The sequence below is a fragment of the Perna viridis genome, chromosome 4, assembly GCF_037379345.1.
Source record: "Perna viridis isolate PV_CMFRI_1.1 ecotype Kerala chromosome 4, ASM3737934v1, whole genome shotgun sequence".
Taxonomy (NCBI): domain Eukaryota; kingdom Metazoa; phylum Mollusca; class Bivalvia; order Mytilida; family Mytilidae; genus Perna; species Perna viridis.
Window position 1 is genome coordinate 28,380,762 of NC_142448.1, and position 19,678 is coordinate 28,400,439.

Below are 19,678 nucleotides of genomic sequence, written 5' to 3' on the forward strand. Positions count from 1 at the left end.
TGGACAAATATGTTGTCGATTAAAAATTCCAGCATTTTGTAAACATCTTCCTCTGTATATTTGGAAGAAGATTTGGAATTATTTCTTACAAAGTATAAGGAAGCTCTACCAAGAACTATATATTTGTATCTAGGTGTACCATCTTTTTTGGAAAAACAACGATGTGTAATGTTTTTAAGTCGGGATTTTAACTGAGTATGGGGAATAGAAGTACACAGTGTTGAAAAATCATCGGTTTTAATGCTATTATATTCAGATAATAGTCTTGAACTGATTGTCTCCAAAAGATCTTTCGAATTTTTCAGGATCCACATTGAATTAATACCACTACTGCAGTAACAAGTGTTGTGGTAGGACTGCAGACCCTCTTTGACAGTTGTGAGTATAGAAGTTAAAAATTTTGAAAGAGGTTTGGTGGTACATTTTGCAGATCCAGCTATGAAACGTTGTTTGTATGGATTCTTGTGAAGTTTAATAATCCAGTACATAGACGGTAAATCACAATCATCGTCCTTGGTAGATAGACCAAAAGAGGATAGCACAGATTTATGGTTTTCCACAATCTCCTCTTTGGAGAGAGTGGAAGCAGTATAAGTCTTATCCCTGCTTTTATTTTCTACGTCTACCTCTGATAATAAACATTGGATATAAAACGTTTTGCAGACAAAAACAATGTTGTTTTGGGCTTTGTCTGCTGGTACGACAACATATTTGTCATGTATTGTAAACAATGTTTTTGGTACATCGAGGTCTTTGAAAATTGATGTAGCCTTGGCACTCATTGACCTACTTAAACTTTCATTCGTTTCAAAATTAAAGACCTCACGGCCTTTTACCACTCTGACAGAGAATCAATGTCTCCTTTTTCTCGTTTTATCCATTTTCTCGCATAGTCCTCCACGGCATCCATAAGAGCTTTAAAGTTATAATTCCAATTTATGGAGCGTGGTTCACGGTACTTGGGACCTTTAGAAAGGATATTACGCAGAGATCCGTTTTCGATAATGGTTAAATCTCCCGTAACGACGTGACCAGAAGGACCATATTTGAATGGAGAGGTTTTGCAAGAACAGTCAGGTGGTTTAGCCTTGAAGTCCTCAATCTCGAGGACTGATGTGTCAGATCATGTATTTGATTTCATATTACTTGTCAGTGAATGTTTTATTTCAAATTTTGTCATTCTTGTCTTTTCCTTTTGATGTAAAATTATAAAGATTGTGTATGAAATTGGCATCTCACAAGGGTTCTCTTTTTAATTTGGCTTGTTTTTGGTAGCGGTAGATGAATGTATGTTTTTTTTTTTTAAAATACACATCTGAATGTAGAAAGACTACTGTTACGTCAACATATAGCACATGGAGACGAAAATGCATCGTTTGTTCGTTTCGTTTTTCTACAACGTGAATTATCTATACAATATGAATTTTGAATAGATTGGTACTTAAGAATCTAACATCTATGAAAATGCAGATGTACGAGTCTTACTCGTTGAAGTCTTACAAGATTGTATCTGCGACTTCCAAGTCTTGGATTTTCTGTCGATGTTTGATTCTATTTCTATCTTTTGAAATAATCTTATGAAAAGAACGCCAATGCAGAATAGCATGCAAAGAAAGTCTTTATATTTTATTATATAAAATGTCGTAAATGTCTTATATTTCATCTTACCCGTTGGTTGTATTAGGAAATTATCAAATATTTCTGTAAGCGTAGTTCTTTCTACTTTTTCAAATGAATAAGCAAAAATCACTTATGATTTGAACAATATTTCAAACTTCATTCATTTGTAATTGTTCAAAATGAAGAATTTTTCAATATCCCTGTACGAACTCAAATTAACTTAAATATGAAAGAAAACATATTCACACAATGTAACCAAAAGAGAGAAAAAAACACGAAAATCAAAAAACAAAACACAAAAATAAAAAAAAAATAAAAAATACAAAAAAAAAACAAAAACAAAACAAAAACAAAACAAAAAACAAAAACAAAAACAACAAAACAACCAAAAAACCAAAAGTTTTGTGAAAAGTACTTATTAGAGCTTGTCACAAAATCATGGCAATGAGAATTAAAAATTACTTTTTGCTTTTTGCACTTGCATTTTTGAATTTTTACAGCTGCTAAATAAGTAACACTGTCAACCAGCTTTTTTAAGTTTGCGTACAGCTCCAGATAAAGAAATATGTGAAGATGGAGTTGAGACCACATTGAGACCATTCTATTTACAGCATCAATTTGGTTTCTGCTAAGATGGTATGTTCATTTATTTAGGACAGATTAAACTTAAGTTTTACTTCTAGATAACTTCACGACTTTGTAAGAAAAGAAGGTGCTATAAAAGCTTGACTAAATATACAGCTAAAATTAGTTATAAAGTGTGGAATGTGTTAATTAATAATTTAGACTTGAATTATTAAAGAAACAGATAAAATAAATACTTCTGATAATACTTGCATATAAAAATTGCCCGAAGATTACCAAAAATCAGTTATTTTGTCACTTTTTGTACTTTTTGGTCATAAATATTACACGTAAATTATGTCCGCACTCAAGAAACAATGTCATGTTTAGTGAATAAGTTCATTATTACATAATTCATCATATTTGAAAATTTAAAGGCGTTTTGTGGGTGTGGGATAGTTTTCCGAACAAAAACGTGTCCGAAAAACAAATTAAAAATTATCACTATTTTTTGTTAAATGACGCTTTGTTAAATATACTTGTGGTGAAATCATGATCACGTCATTACAATTAACTAATGCCACAAAATATTTTTTCCTACTGATACATTTTACTATGTTTTGATCCATTATTATGTTGTCACAACAAAGCTGATACTTTTAGGCAATATTCATATCCTGATGCCCTACATCTTCATCCTGCTTTAAAACATTCATATATTATAATCTCAAAACAAAAACTGGATTAAAAAAGCCTTTTATGCATGTAGGACAATTTTAAAGGATTGCTTGACCACAAAATGTATGAGTGAAATAAATCACACATTTATATGAAACTCAACAAAATAATATTACCTAAAGCATGATTTTCTATTTAAATATAGGCTGTTTGATAAATGGCCAACCGTGAATTAAGAAAAGAAATACTAAATTTTGTTCAAGGTATAAGACATATTTTAAAAAATAATAATAAATTGTATAAACTGAGAATACAAATTACCATTTGTACAATTTTTTATACAAACTACAATTTGTACAATTTTTTATACAAACTACAATTTGTACAAAACTACAACATGTACATAACATGTATTAAAGTTTAGTTAATCAACAGTCAAAATAAATGACATTACTTATCAAAATATTTTAAGCAATAGCCATAATTCAGAATTGAGCAAAATTGAGTATAAACATATGAACAATTCACTTAAGGTCTATTGACAACACAGTCATCAAACAATCGTATATCATGGGACCGAAACATATTTAATAACAGTTATGTTTTCCAAGATTAAATGTTAAACAACTATTTTTTTTTAAATTCAGTTGTTTAACACTTAAACTGTGCAATACAGTGGTTTTACAAATAAAGTACATTATGCAGTGCAGTATGTCATTTGCCAAATAAAACTCATAATGTATTTATACCATGGGCCAAGCAAATACAAAAAGCATTATCACATTTCTCATGTTAAAATAGTACAAGTCCGTAAAATAGAACATAGTTGTTTCAAATTACATTTATAAATTGCTTGTGACGTATTAAAGATCACATTTGGCAACTATGAAGAGTCGACAGAACCCCAGGATAGCGTTATGTAAAGTACATGTCTTTTCATTTACCACCTCTTAAGAGTTTAATCTTTAAAACGGTAGTTGTAAACTCTTTTGAAATTTTAATAATTAAAACACCGCCCTTTTTCTTTTCGTTTTGACACGCCGTCGTTATGTTGTTTGTTCTTTTGTTCTAGTTGAACTCTTAAATATAACATTCTTTTTTTAAATATTAGTAATGAGGTTTGTTATTTTTTTTGTCAATATTTAACCGAATGATTTTTAGTGAAAGTGATACATTGTTTATCAAATATTTATCTAATCAATGCTAACGTGTATCTAAATATTAGTATAGTGGACAGCAGTAATAAACACAAGATCTCTACTGCTGTTATTGTGCTGATTCAATCGTTCAAAACGTGAGAATAAAAGATTTTGTAGCCTAATGTTCCAAACGATATTCACGTGTTTCAGTGTTACATTTTAGAAAAATTAATAAAGGGTGACAATAGACATCTTACGTCAGAACTCCTTTCTTTATTATTGAAATATTCTATATAGCTAAAACTCTTTAAAAATACGAAGAAAATAGTAACTACTCGAGTCTTTTTATTACTGAAATACCTTTAGATCGATCTATTGGACCAATATAACTAGATGCTGTTTTATGAAGTACAAAAAGTCGTTTATTTCTAAATTTCGAATTATTGTCACGTCCTACATGTTATTCTAAATGAAATCAACATTCGCATATTGTATCCTTCTTATGTTTCTAGAAAAGCAGAGGACGCTTACCTTACCGGTGCACCTGGTCCATGCTTCCAGTTTTTAGTGGAGTCCGAGTTGCTCATTTGCTTTTGTTACTTTGTATTTATAATTTTAGTTAATTTATGTTCTTTGTTTTGTATGTCTGTTTTCCATGTCTGGTCTTTGTCCCTGGATTACATTCTTTTGACTTCCACTAGAATCTTGGTTCCCTTGATTACTCTCTCCTACATGTCATTCTAAATGAAATCAACATTAGTATATTGTACCCTTCTTTCAGCCCGTTGGTAGGTACATTTAACTCATCAGCAATATTTGTTTACATTATTCACGAAGTCGATGAAAATCAAAACCATCATGATTTGCCTGATAGAAATAGATCAAAGATTGGTGAATAGTTATACCGAATTTGGTACATGAAGATTTCGCACATTTAAGTATAATTAAGAAGAACTTGAAATTGCATCAACCTACGCTGTTCACGTTCATTTCATTAATCTTGAAGGTTTGTAATTTCAATAAAATACTGTACTGAGCAGTATTCTCCAAACACTTTACAGTGATCATCCAACGTATATGATATGCGTCATATTTGAATTGTATTTTCCCAAGGTTTGTGTAAAGTTAGAAATTAAAAATAAATGAATCAACTTTCCTCATTTATTCATAATTGTAACTCATACAGAGTAAACAAACTATGGCTCTGACTATATTAACAGTCAACAGGTGTAAATGGAGCATTTTCCTGTTAAGGTTACCGAATACATCTAAATACATCAAATACATATTTGTCGAGATCATACAGGAAAAACAAATTTATTAAGCAGCATTCTTATTTCAATATGAGTGAAATTGCTATGCAGTGTCGAACATTTATTCATTTTTGGTCGATGTTTAGCTCGAAAAAAAAATCAGATCAGGTTAATGAATCAACACTTTAGCAAAACATGCATTTTATTTCAAACAAATGCAATAATTAAACAACAATAACAGAAAAGTCAAACCATAATAGAAAATAGGTAGTTTAAATTAATTTTTTTTCTTTCACTTAACCAATAACTAGACCAGTAACTATTTGTCCGTACTGGTCAATAATTTTGTCTGAGTTGGAGACCTACTTCGAATAATCGTGGAAAAGTTCAATAGGTACGGGTGTACCTTCGCCGCAAGCATTTTAGTGTAAAGTAGATTTAGAATAAATACTAATATAGAAATGCCTGCTATGCCGATGTATACATAAAAAAGTCCAGCCAGACTATCCATGCCTAGTGATTGGGCTCCGCTCGTACGTGAATTAAGTGAACAAGAATCAATAGTAGGCCACCATTCCTCTTTCCAACGTTCTGTCATTCCGGCCTCCTGCATTTTCATTATACTGCAATAAAATAACATATTTGGGGATCTGCTTATGACTATGATGAGTATGGGTACATGCTTTTAGAAAGATCGACGCCTAATGATGATTTTTATTTTAATACATGTATTGTTTATTCTGGAATGAAACGATATTTTTATGACATTTCAAAACGAAGTATTTCATATTTAGTTTTAATCGTTTAAATTGTTCTCAGTGTGTTAAAATCAGACACATGCGACATCTTTAATGCAATATGAAGCTTCATGATATAAATTTTCTGTATGCATTAATCTGCATGTGGTATCTATTCATATTGGGAGTATCCGATTCTTACAGTATTGTAAAACAATAAATCAAGAGGAATTGTTATTCGTTTGTAGTTACTTTAATTATAATTGTGCTTAATTTGTTATTTTGGATTTTACCTTAACTTAGTGTAATTTACCAATATCTAATAAGTAAAGTAGTAAATGCACCATAAAATAAATTCATAGTTCATATGACGAAGGTGTAGACCGTTCTAGATGTTTTCAATACATGCATTGTATTCCGTGTAGATGAATAGGAAAATTAATTTTCATCTAAATTTTTGTTTATAATTTTAAGTACGGGTGTTCTTTCTTTGCCAATGGTTTAGATTTACATACGGTTTAAATTTAAAACAAAAATAATTGAGGATTTTATACTTTTGATGCCTGACTTACTTTAAGTTGAAAGCATCTTTGAAAATTGCGTTTTCAGGAAGTACGAATCCAAGGCCTGCATTGTTGAAAATTTCATCAGCCAGAAGATAGGCTTCACATTCTTGTCTAACTATGTATTCTAACTGAGATATATCGGTCATGAATGCATGTTCTCCTTTCTTCACTATTTCTAGAGCCTCTAAATTTGATGTCACCTTCGGCATTCTTCCCATCATCTCCCATACTTGACGATAAATTCCGGCCTGTGAAGTCTGAAAAGATCAAATATGTTTTATTTTTTCTAAATATAGGCATGAAAAAAAAACAGAAAAAAATATGTTTCTTCAACAGAACTTTACGGATTACATAGGTTTTGATAATTTGAATTACATACCTTAAAATGAGTTTTACGTTTATTTCTAGTTGTTCTTCTTTTAGGAGCATTGTAAGAGCTGATAACAGAATGAAATAGAAGAATTCACACGCCCTTATGATTTATTACGTTTTCTGGGGTAGACGAAAAATGTAAGAAAACTATGAAACGGTGAACAAATCGATTTACATCGTGCATATGGATGTACCGTAACGACCGACGAGTACATGAATACAAGAAAAAAACTTTCTTAGTGATAGCTTTTATCTTGTAGCAATTTAATCCTGCTCCAGAAGCCTTATTGCACGAAGTCTAGCACGGTAACAAAAAGTCTGTACGTCGTTGTAACGACAATACGGAATGAGAAGTCACCCCATTTGTCATGTTGTTTGGCCATGTTTTCCTTTTCCTTTTCCTTTGCTCTTTGACCTTTGAATAGGTCAAGATATAAGGCTGACTTCAAGGTGCACTTTCCGTCCCCATTTAAAGGTTCATGTGACGAAATATCTATACACTTTTGTACTTTGATATGATAAATGATTTAAAATATCTTTCTTATTTATTTTGCGAATACTTGACTGTAAAGCAGTTTTTTGGCTAACACTAGTTCTTAAAGGCCAAAGAACACAGAAAACATTTTTGAAAAGGATATCAATGTCAATGCTTATATTTGTAAACTAGATGTTTGACATGAAAATGTACTAATGGACTTTCTCTATGTTAGTATTCAGGCTTCTACCTTATCATCATAAGATCTTTTGTAAAATAGGCAAAACGTACAAAATCATCTCAAGAGAAAATTAAAGTTAAAAGTAAAATTACCATGAAAAGTGTGTGGATATTCGTTCCAGATTTGACCAAAGGACTGATGTCACTTTGCGAGACGAGTTCATTTAGGCTGTTAATTGGTTGTTCCGGGATACTGACAGTTAAAACAGCTGCTAGATTTGCTGTATATGTCGACGTCATCAATATAGTAAAGACCCACCAAAACCCTAACATTGATCGCCCAGAAAACGTTGTTGGTCTTGGATCTATTCCTGTATCAAAGATATGTCATTTGTTTACGGTAGACAAACAGCATCTTATAAGATACTTTCTAATTGTAAAAATAAGAATAACGTTAAGAATACAAAAATACCACTCATTCCAACATTGCTAATTCTGATATGCTATTTAAGTGTTTCAAAGAGTAATCTCTCATCCACAACGTTATATCAAATACATAGATCATAATCCCGAAATTTATTGTTAACATGCATTTAGATGATCTTATTGACAATGAAGAAAACATGAAGTTCCAAATAAAAAGAACATATAAAATTTCAACTATGAACATTGAATTGAATTAAATAGTGGGGAAAAATCAAGATATGTGGATATGAAGATCAACGATACCTTCAAAAGTATATTTGGATTAATGTACCTTGCTCTAAGAAGGATCCATAAATAAGCCAGGTTGTTTCTTTCAGACTTCTCTGATTGAGATGATGCTCTGGGGATGATTGTGGTGATTCGTGGGCCTTCTTAACAGATGGGTTAAAATATCCTATCAGACACAAAAGTAAACCTACAACTATTATAGCGACACCGATATAACACCAAACCTCCAGTGAAAACGGTTTGAACATTTTGAAAATTTTGTTTGGTTCATCATTTGGTCGCTTGGTCAAAATGCCAACTCCATCCTCAGTGTAAGGGACCGTAAAATCAATTACTGTCTCCCTAATAGAAGTAATAGTAAATGGTCCGATGGCAAAATCAACATCCTGAAAAATAAACAGTTAAAGCAGTCCTAATTGATTCCTGAATTATCCGAAAACCAAACACTTTCTACGAAATGAAATGTAGTCGAACATCTCTTTAAATAGAACAAATGTTAAAGTCAAGAGGAGTTCGGTGTATGAGTTTCACTGAATTTCCTATTGAAAGTATAATCAGTGGTAGCTTCCGTTTAAGTAATACCCAAACTCCAAAAGTTAGAGGAGTGAAAAATAAACACACACAAACAAACAACGAAAATCAAAACTAAACGAGTACATAAACTACAAAAAGAACAAGATTCAGCAACCTTCTCAGTTATTAAATTTTATATAACTGTTAGACAATTTTGGCCGAATCTTCTCTGTAGATATGTATGGAAATATATATCTAGAAACATATCCATTTTACTCCATTTAGTTTATGATAAGACCTAGTAGTTAGCGTAATAGTTTGGTTTTTTCCAAAAAGTTTTTTTTATCATGTCCAGTGTCTTCGTTCTATATCACATGGAGGAAGATAGAAGACTAAATCCCATGGTATGAAGTATTCTGTTACACAAACAGTACTTAGTTATAACATTTTCAGCAATATAAATCACAATATTTATATCATTTAACATTACCAATTCATTATGACATTTTAATATTGCTTCTCCGATCTTTAGCCTATTCATTAATGTCTTCAAAGGAAATGGTAAAGTATTGCCTTCATACTACTGTTATCAATAATGAGACATTTAGATCATGTACTTTAAAAACTAGATAAATTTTATATTTTATCATTTATATTTGTAATAAACAACAATGTTAAGTAACAAAATAAACATTACCCCACGCATCACCATTCCAACCATACCATTCCATGTTCCATCACTGTTTAATCCACCATACATTCCATCAGGGGGCTCAATAATTTTATACCTTCAAAAGACATATTGCCATGTTAATTGGAAATTAACTTCGTGACCCCGAAGCAATGAAATTAGATATGAAACTAGACTAGTATTAAAATAAATAAGATTTACTCTTAAATTGATCCTGATTCAAAGCAAAATTATTGCCATATCTATATTCAACAAATAATTTTTAAAAGTAAAATGAAATGACCAATATTCAGGTAAACTTACTTGAATTTAAAGTGCCGAGCAAGTTCGTTCAAAATATCAAAACAAAATCCAGAATATTCAATGGTACCATTATGGTCAGTAAATATAACAAATGGTTCCAGCTACAATGAAACAGTTGGATGCATAGACATTAGTGGTTAATTCATTTAAAAATGCTTACAAGATGAATTTGTATATGTAGCTCATAGAAAAAAAAAGAAAGAAACTCGATAAAGCAAAATCTACTTCTCAAACTCGTGACAGAAAGGTGTCATAATAAAACTACCGAACTGTTTAACTCTAGGTTATAGTCAACGGAAGGGTCAAATGGGAAACTTTGAAATAGGGTATGTTGTATGATTGTCAAAGGGATAGTCATCCTCCAAATGCCAAGAAACGAGCAACTAAAGTATACAGCTCACCACCTGGTCTTCCAAGATGGGCAAACCCAAACAATAAAGCAAGCTGTAAACAGCACAAAATTAAATGATATGAAACTACTCATGATATACGAAAATCAACTCAAACTTTTAAAGTTAAATGAATAATAATGGACATAAAAATAACAACAACAACGTTTCTGGCTTGGGACAGGCACATAATGTATAAAGTGTTGGGGTTAAACATGTTTGTGAATGCTCAATACTCTGCCTAACTTGGGAAAGTGGTAGGAAAAAACAACAATAAAACGAAATAGTTCATATAAAAAATGATAATGTCAAGGCACAGTGAAATTGGAAACATTTGCGATAGTCCGTACTTGGTACAAGCCTTTCGACTAAAATGGAGGGCTAAGAAACAAATTATTAAGACAATAATAAAAAAAGACAAAAAAAAAAGAGACAATCACATAAAAACTTCAATAAAAAACTAGGAATGCAGTTCAGAGCAGATCAACGGAAAAGTACGCTTTTTCTTCATTTCTAGAAATAGACTTCAGGGTATACGTGTTATAATCGGTATAATATCATCGAATTTAACTATGACCTAAATAAAATATCTTATCTTATTGGGGACGTAAACACACCGAATGTTATCATAATGGCGGCCTTAGATACTACTGTGATTTTAGGATACTTGACTGTTCTTGAATGCTATCGGCAATAATGTTAAAGTAACAATTAACAGTAAAGCAATTTGATAATGATTTACACTGTTTAATTTCTAGATGATCAGTTGTTATTATGATAATAATTTTGAGCATTTCTTTTTAAATATGAAAAAAAAAACAAAACAAAAACAAAACCAAAAAACAAAAACAAACAAAAACAAACAAAGCAAAATTCAAGAAAAAAAGATGTTTCTATCACATTGACCAAGGTTATGTTATTTTGAGTAATCATTTAAAGATGAAAGATACAAAATTGAAATGAGTAGTCATACATGTTTTGTTGCTATAGTGAGTGTATCATTTCCAAAATCTGTGAAGTCATTGGCAAATAGGTTGTTATTCAGTCGAAGTCGTTTATTGTTTTCCCAGTATCCCATATATTTATACGTCGTTTTATTATTCTCTACACTACATATTTGGTAATTTGTTGTTTCAGGAGATAAATCACTTGACCATCCAATGTGCCCAGTATTACCAGTAAATGAAACCTAACATAAATATAAATAAAACAAATTATTTTGAATATGTCAAGACATATACTTTTTGTTTCACATGCTAGTGATTCTGTTGGATATTTGCTTTAAACGTGGGTTAGAAATAACGCCTTCAAGTTGAAAATAAGAAAACACGAAATAATCAATTCAAGGCACCGGTTAACGGCTTATAAAAGAAAATGAAAAACTAATAGATAAATAAGGCTTTCGATTCCAACTGAAATAAGAACTGTTTTATTTCTTCAATGAACTGTTTATAATCATAATGATATGTTTTCGTGTTTAACCTTTCAAAAACATAAGATACATATGTATTTAAGACTTATCAAATAAGCAGAACAAACAAAATGAAACATTTAAGTTCCACGTAACCAACAAAATATTTACCAGAAATCTATTATTTGAGGAAAATTAGCATGACAATTGATGCCTGATTTGCATGTTACTTTTCCTTGATACCGTCGATTTCATTCCCTAGTTGTGTTTGGCATGGAATTAGATAATAATCAAATGTTCTGATTAAATTGAAATCCAATGTACTATTTCAGATCGGTTCCAATGGTATGCTTGTAATGTTATTCTACACATGAAAGAGCAATAACCGATAAACATGGATTGTTCTTCATTTATTGATATGAACTAACTTTCACTAATTCTACTTCCGGTTCCTATAAACGGGAGAAGAACGACTAGGCACCAACCATTAATGAAACACAAATCTCTTATTCAAATGGTACGAAGCGTATAATTGAAAGCGTCCCTGACCTCGTCTAGGTTGTATGTTCGGTATCTGCTTGAGTTTTAGGAACCAGAACTGACTTTTGTTCCAAACAGTATCTTTAAACTGTTTCTATTAAATTAATACGCTCATGATTTTATATGTAAAATATTTCGAGGAAATTAGTTTTGAAAAACGTGAAGTTTCATGTTTTGTTTACATTTTTAAATGTGTGCCTCTAATCATTTCTGGGATTTATCATGTTTTCAGGAACTGAAGAATTATTTCTACCTTACAAATCAACAGGATAAATTTTGTAGTATGTGTAAACATTGTAAACAATATACCTTCAATAGTTCATCTCTGAGAGTTTTTCCGTGACCAAGAACAGAAGAAATGTTTCTACACTTCACATTACCAGTCATACTTCCATACATGCTTTCAAGATTGATAAAAGCTTTAACAAACGCTCCCTTTCCGTCTTCTACAAATGCTTCAATAATCTAAACAGTTTAAACAAAATAAATAGCGAGATATAACAATAGAAATATGGCGCATTAGCTGAAATAACCATACATTAATCAAATAAATATAACATATTTTAAAGAGTAACCAAGGGAACCAAGATTCTAGCAGAAATCAAAACAATGTAATCCAGGGGCAAAGACCAGACATGGAAACCATACAAACACAACAAAGTACATAAAGTAACTAAAATAATACATACAAAGTAACAAAAGTAAATTGATAAAAAAGGTTTGATATTCTTAATTTTGCCACTTTTATTCTAGTTTAATGTTCATTGTTTTTGTGTGGTGATATATTCTATTATTTTTAAAATTGGAATGATAGCTCTAAATAAAATATTTGACCAAATTTTGTTGCATTACCTAAACTTTTTTTTTTGGCTAAAAAAATGAAAATGTGGTATCATTCGGCCAATTGAGTTCTATATAGAATTTGTTACTGTGATCCGCGGAAATAAATTTGCTTGAAACATTTGTCAATTTGTCAAGAACTTACGCTCAATGAGTTTTTCATTAGCCACGAGGAAGTACAAATACCATTTTCTGTCATTCCTGGAAGGTTTGGTCTAACAAATGATATTCTTCCATCGTTTAATCCCGTGAAATTAAAAGGAAGCAACAATTCTTTTGTGTAAATCACCCATGAGCAGTTTTGAGACAGTAAGCCTAGTGACTCTGCCTGTAAAAAAACACATTAACTGAATGTGTCTTATAATATATTTTTTGAGTGAGTCAACATAGTTTGTCTATTTATTTTGATAAAAGAATATTCTGTTAATGGTAACCTGAAGGAAAACAAAAAGCAAACAAACAAACAAACCTGTAGAAACAGGATGGAAAGGGTTGTACATGTACATGTAAAGGCAAATTTAAATTAGTGTAAAAACCCACCAAATTCACTTTTATTTCGTATTCAGATCACATAATTAGTCAGAGTTTTCTTTTGGGTGTTGCGCTTTTTGAGATAAAATATATATTAATTGTACATGAAATTAACACTATGCAAGAGTTGGCGTTCTTGATTTTGCTCGATTTGGTTGATTTTAGTGCGAGGTAAATGTATAATTTTCTCAAAGAGTAATCAAGGAAACCAAGGTTATAGCGGTAATCAAAAGAATGTAATCCAGGGACAAATACCCGACATGGAAAACAGACATACGCAACAAAGAACATACAGTACCTGAAATCATACATACAAAGTAACAAAAGCAAATGAGCAACTCGGACACCACTAAAAACTGGGAGCATGGACCAGGTGCACCGGTAGGGTAAGCGTCCTCCGCTTTTATAGAAACACCCGCCGAGTTGCCTCATAAGAGTGAAGGAGTAGGAACACAATTTGTTCCCATTGGAATGCCAATCTTTGTTGGAAAACACGTCCATCACACTGTACAAATATGTTGTCGATTAAAAATTCCAGCATCTAGGTGTCTAGGTGTACCATCTTTTTTTGAAAAACAACGATGTAAAATGTTTTTAAGTCGGGATTTTAATTGAGTATGGGGAATAGAAGTATACAGTGTTGAAAAATCATAGGTTTTAATGCTATTATATTCAGATAATAGTTTGAACTAATTGTTTCCAAAAGATCTTTCGAATTTTTCAGGATGCAGAGTGAATTAATACCACTACGGGAGTAACAAGTGTTGCGGTACGACTGCAGACCCTCTTTGACGGTTGTGAGTATAGAAGTTAAAAGTTTTGAACGAGGTTTGGTGGTACATTTTATACAGATCCAGCTATGAAACGTTGTTTGTGTGGATTCTTGTGGAGTTTAGGAATCCAGTACATAGATGGTAAATCACAATCATCGTCCTTGGTAGATAGACCAAAAGAGGATAGCACAGATTTATGGTTTTCCACAATCTCTTCTTTGGAGAGTGTGGTAGCAGTATAGGTCTTTCCACTGCTACTATTTTCTGCGTCTACCTCTGATAATAAGAATTGGATGTAAAACGTTTTGCAGACAAAAGTATAGATCTGAATATGAAAAGGACAACTGTTACGTAAAAAAAATTAGCATAATTATGTAGATTGAAAAAGCATTGTTTTCTTCACCACGAATCACATCATTAATGCATAGTGCCTGCATTTTATATGGACTGGTACTTAACTGGACGTTTTCGTCCAAATGTCCCCTTATTGAATTTAAGGTACTAGATTGAAACATTAAGATGACATTAACTTTTGTAATATTAAACACTATGTCAGTCGTTATCTTGGTTGTATTTTTTTTCACTGCATGGACACACTATCAAAACAAAATTTAATATTTTACAATATTAAGTTTACCATTATAAGCGTTTTGTTGACAGTCTCTGGTGTTGCAATTAGTATGAAATGTTTCATTTGGTATCTGTAGGCTAGTTCAAGTCGTATATCTTTCTGTATATTTAGAACTCTTGATGACGCAGGAATCTTTGATAATCTGCTCAATAAATTTTGTAAACAGGCATTGTCTGGAAAAGAAATGGTTGTACGTGAAATCAATTCATGAAGAACATGTTATATATATATACTATGGTTCATTTATTTTCGTGGGTAGCAATTTTGGCGGTTAGAGGTAAACAGACAATGCGTTGAATTTATGAACTTAATGAAAATTCTCTGCAGACTGGACTTAACCTACTTGCATATTGACAAATTATAGATATATGAATGTCCATAGCATGTATTATCTTGATAATGAAGCGTTTTAGAAATCCACTTTTTGATGATTACCTATAATATATAACATTTTAGTTAACCTTAAATACTTACTTAAAACGTTATCATAGAGTATTGTAAATTCTAAAGTTGGTTGCTTTGAAACTATGTCCTTTAAAGCATCATTAATCCTGTCACAAGCAGAAATAAACTTGAACGAAAATTCAGACAATTCGCTGTTGCATAATGTACTTATAAACATTACGTGAGGAACGTCTCTTGATTTTGTTTGCCAGTCTAAAACAGATGCAGTCGGACAATCCACAAAAGACAGGAAACCCGAGTAACCTTGCTCCAAAAGGTTGCATACTGAAAAAGATATTAAAGTAAATGATAATTTGAAGCAGGTGAAATCCAAACGAAGTGGAATATATGGGCATTTTACAATTTTACATCAATTAGGATTGCATTTTCTTCATAAGTCAACAAAATTGTATGATATGATCTATAAATAGATCAACATTTTGTTTTTGTCACAAATACGAAACTAATAAAGATTCTTACTCGGTATCTTACAAAGTAACTTCCTGTCAGACTGAAATCAGGATATTACAGCTTCTTAGATCAATAATTATATTCGTTTTGATTACCGTTATGATATATTAATCTTAATATAATAAATGTTAAAGTCTTTTCAGTTTCCCAACAAAAGTGCATATAATTTTTTTAAAAAAAGAGCAAAGACAGCAGTTCATCTGTGTATCTAATATATATAACATCGTAATATTCTTTAATTAAAAACTATTGCCTCAATCTTGTCCCATATAAATGAATTTGAATAATTTAAAATGTTTGGAATTACAGCTGTTATAAAATAGTCATACGGATGAAAAAAAAGTATAATGATATTTTTTTCTCATAATCAATGCACAAATTAAGTTTTTGTCCGCATAGACTAAAGCTTACAATTAAAGACCGTTTATGTGATTGCATAACCTGAAGAAATATGACATTGCCCTGTGTTACCTGTTTTTGATGCTTCCAGTCCATTACCATCAGCAAATCTATGAATTGTAAAGTTTACGGTAGTCGAACCACTAGTTGTAATGTCATTTATGACCTTATCAGATTCTATCCAATGTGTTTCGTCCACCAAAATACCTATATTAAAGTAAGCTTTTAAAAACTATCTCTATGTGTTATTGTTCAAAATGGAAAAAAATAATAATTTGAACTATATTACACTTTCATTAAAAGTTTTCATCAAATATAGCATTTATCAAAAAAAAAAAAAAAAGAAAATCTTTATTGTTTCATATTCCTTTCACTTTAATAGAGCTAACATTAAAATAATTTCCAATCGAAATGTTTATTTTTTTTGTGTGTAAATACCACACTTTTAACATCAAATCTAAGACTTACCAACTTTATATGTACCAGCAAAGACTACTCCTAAACGTATTGCTACCACAGTAAGAAGGAATACCTCCATTATAATTGATCTGAAATAATATGAATTGAAACATATATAAATTGACATTGAGCATTGAACTGTAATCGATATTATTGTTTGAATAAGAATCAAATGACTTCAAGACTGGGGAGTATTAATGCCGTCTTATATCTGTATCTACCGATATTTGTCTGTTTATTGTTTGTAGAAATATAAAAAAGAATGAATACATGCAATTTAAAACAAAGGGATCCATGGTAAATTATTTAATGATGATATCAGTTAAATAAATCTACAACAGTTATAGAAAAATTATAAACGACCAAACACGATCAGAGTCTAATGATGCTATAGATCCTTTAGGCATGGCACTGACCTACAATAGTCATAATACTATTTACACTTCCCAACACTATCAACAGTAATCGTTGATGCATGGAACACAGCAACAACGTTAATGGTAGTACAGAACAAGTTATCAGATTCTATGAATATACGAACTCATAAGACATAATTTGATATATACAATAATATTTTAGTAGGTAAACATGCTATGAAACGAACAAATACTAAAATAAAGTACTAAGTATTTGTGATATGGGCAACTCTTTAAACATGATCTTCAAATCATTACATCATCACATTAAATTACATATCAAATGACGGTATGCCTTCAGGTTATGAAGTATCAGGTTAATAAATAATCCACAAAGTAATGAACTCCAATAATGGTTGTTCCTACAACTTTGTTATATATGTTACGATTCTGTATATTTAACCATTTCAGCTCAAAAAGACAAGATCTTCTATACGGGGCAATAGGGGGTCTCTATGCAAGGGTTTCTGCCTTATGTAGGGACACTCTTTTAATACGCTATCGACATTCCAATGTGCGCTAAATGTACCGATCTCCTACCCGATCCGTTTATGTATTTATATGAATCATTGAAATTGAGCGAAAAAGTATATGACAAACGAGACGATTTTGATCTTAAGTGATAAATTTCCCCTTTTTGTTCAGTAATTACTAATATTCCATCTTCCCATGGATATAGTATTACATATTGAGGTATTAAGGTATGTCAATGCTAGTAACCATTATTCTGATCTCTTAATGCTTGGGAAACAGGTTGTTGCACCAAAGTTATAAAAATATCTTCTACGTTTCCTAAAATGTTTATTTCCGATATCACGATCTTCTTCAGAAATATTCTGTTTCTGATACATTATAGATTATGGATTTTCAAAACCATAAAGTTCAAGATTTATTTTGAAATGGGGGTCTCCTTTGTTTTACTTGTATTTTAAGTGCATTTATTTTTTTTTTTAATTTTACATATTGATTTTTCATATTTTCTGTACCGTTTTGACAACTGATATATCAATTTTGACCGGTGAATCTTGAGCTACCCATTTTATAAATTATATCAGCAATAAATATCGGTAATTAAAGCAACCATTTCCATAGGATTCAGGACCAATGCGGATTTGTACAACCTACCTTAATATTGGTATGTATAATACGAACCTTCCTTTTTTGTCTATTTCTAGTTTATCAAATCGGTAATTTTGTTATTACCGTTCATTGAGTTTAATTTCTAATTAAAGCTATTTGTTTTTTATTATCATAAAATATAATATCTTGATTGCTTCTTAACGTAAGGAATGTGGTTTCCTGGCTTACTAAGGTAAACACCTACTAAATAACTACGATAAAACTAGTCAGTTTACTGACACCACTGACTTTTAATACTTTCTTTGAGTTTGGAATAGTAAAAAATTAAGAAGTCAGTTGCCTTCCGATTTTCATTTAAATCTTTATATCAATTCTTAATATACTGAAGGAAAACAACCCATGTTCATTCTTTGTATTGCACATTGTAGAACCTCTCGGTGATGGAATCGGCTTCATATTTCGATAGTTTTGGTTTTCAGTTCTTAAAGTCTTGTATGCAATTAATTTCTGTATCTTTGATTCTAATGCCGTTGATGCGAGTTTACCCAATGAAACACGTATACAGCATATCTAAATTTGATAGACGAATTTCACATTTACTTCCGTTCTGGAAATGTTCCTCAATTATATGGAGGTCAATTGGGACCAACAGAAGTAAGATTCAGACACTTAATTCGATTAGTACAACAATTGTTTAATGATACTTATATCATAGAAGTATTTCAGATATTTTGTGTTCGGAGACGTATTTCCACATAACTATTACTGTTCTTTTAGCCTTCAAATCCGAAATATTTCTTTGTCTTGTATAAAACCGTAAACCAGTTCGACAAGATGACAAATGGCGAATGCGAAAGTCTTTTATAAACACTTTCTATATATTTCTATATAACTAACCTCATCAGCTAACGTTACATTAAAATATGAGCATATCAATTTGAAAAACGCTCCAAGCGGATTTACCGGTAGCATAAAATGTTAAAAGTTTAACCGTTATCAGAAAGTTATACAACAGGGAAACATATCTCATGCCTATTAATCGGTTCATCCTACCATTTATTGTTAAAATAAATTGTGTATGGATTTTTAGAGAAAAAATAATTGAATTTATTTTTTTAAACCAATCCTCTTTACAATGTGTTCTTAACGGGTACAATCATTCCAAAAAATATATATAGCAGATAAAAGGATATGAAAAAGTGTATTAAATTTTGATAAATATAAAAATCAGTCAAGCAACAAGTTAATATAAACATCGATTTTCTTTTGGACTTCCAAAGTACCTAATGCCATAATATCAATTTTTATTATTATCACATAAGCACTGACAGTAAATTAAACAAAGGTTAGAGAATCTCTCTGGAAATTTATAAATCAATTATTAATTATACACTATTATTTATCATACAATTGTCCGGTATTACCAGGTTAAAAGTGCGTTCTGATTAAAAATGTACTTGTACATTCGAATTCATCAATGCAGTTGTAA

The 19,678-nt window shown here is 31.0% G+C and overlaps 1 protein-coding gene across 1 annotated transcript; it reads right to left on the reverse strand.

The window, feature by feature from the left end:
- Positions 1–5,148: 5,148 nt before the first annotated feature.
- LOC148619612 (glutamate receptor ionotropic, delta-1-like) lies at positions 5,149–16,777 on the reverse strand. The gene is made up of 13 exons (XM_088579725.1): positions 16,703–16,777; positions 16,307–16,441; positions 15,395–15,649; positions 14,927–15,093; positions 13,131–13,313; positions 12,455–12,610; positions 11,168–11,383; positions 9,806–9,906; positions 9,509–9,599; positions 8,342–8,684; positions 7,738–7,955; positions 6,564–6,814; positions 5,149–5,877 (listed from the first exon to the last, which is right to left on the reverse strand). The coding sequence occupies exons 1-13, from the start codon at positions 16,770–16,772 to the stop codon at positions 5,574–5,576; spliced, it is 2,490 nt and encodes an 829-aa protein (XP_088435851.1). The 5' UTR covers positions 16,773–16,777; the 3' UTR covers positions 5,149–5,573.
- Positions 16,778–19,678: the final 2,901 nt, after the last annotated feature.

What these genes read in the sequence shown, in the direction of transcription:
- LOC148619612 (XM_088579725.1), bottom strand. Translation starts at nt 16,772, where the DNA reads ATGGAGGTATTCCTTCTTACTGTGGTAGCAATACGTTTAGGAGTAGTC. An exon ending in GCTCGGCACTTTAAATTCAA is followed by an intron (nt 9,600 to 9,805) that starts GTAAGTTTACCT and finishes TGTCTTTTGAAG; the next exon opens with GTATAAAATTATTGAGCCCC. An exon ending in AAAGATGCTTTCAACTTAAA is followed by an intron (nt 5,878 to 6,563) that starts GTAAGTCAGGCA and finishes ATTTTATTGCAG; the next exon opens with TATAATGAAAATGCAGGAGG.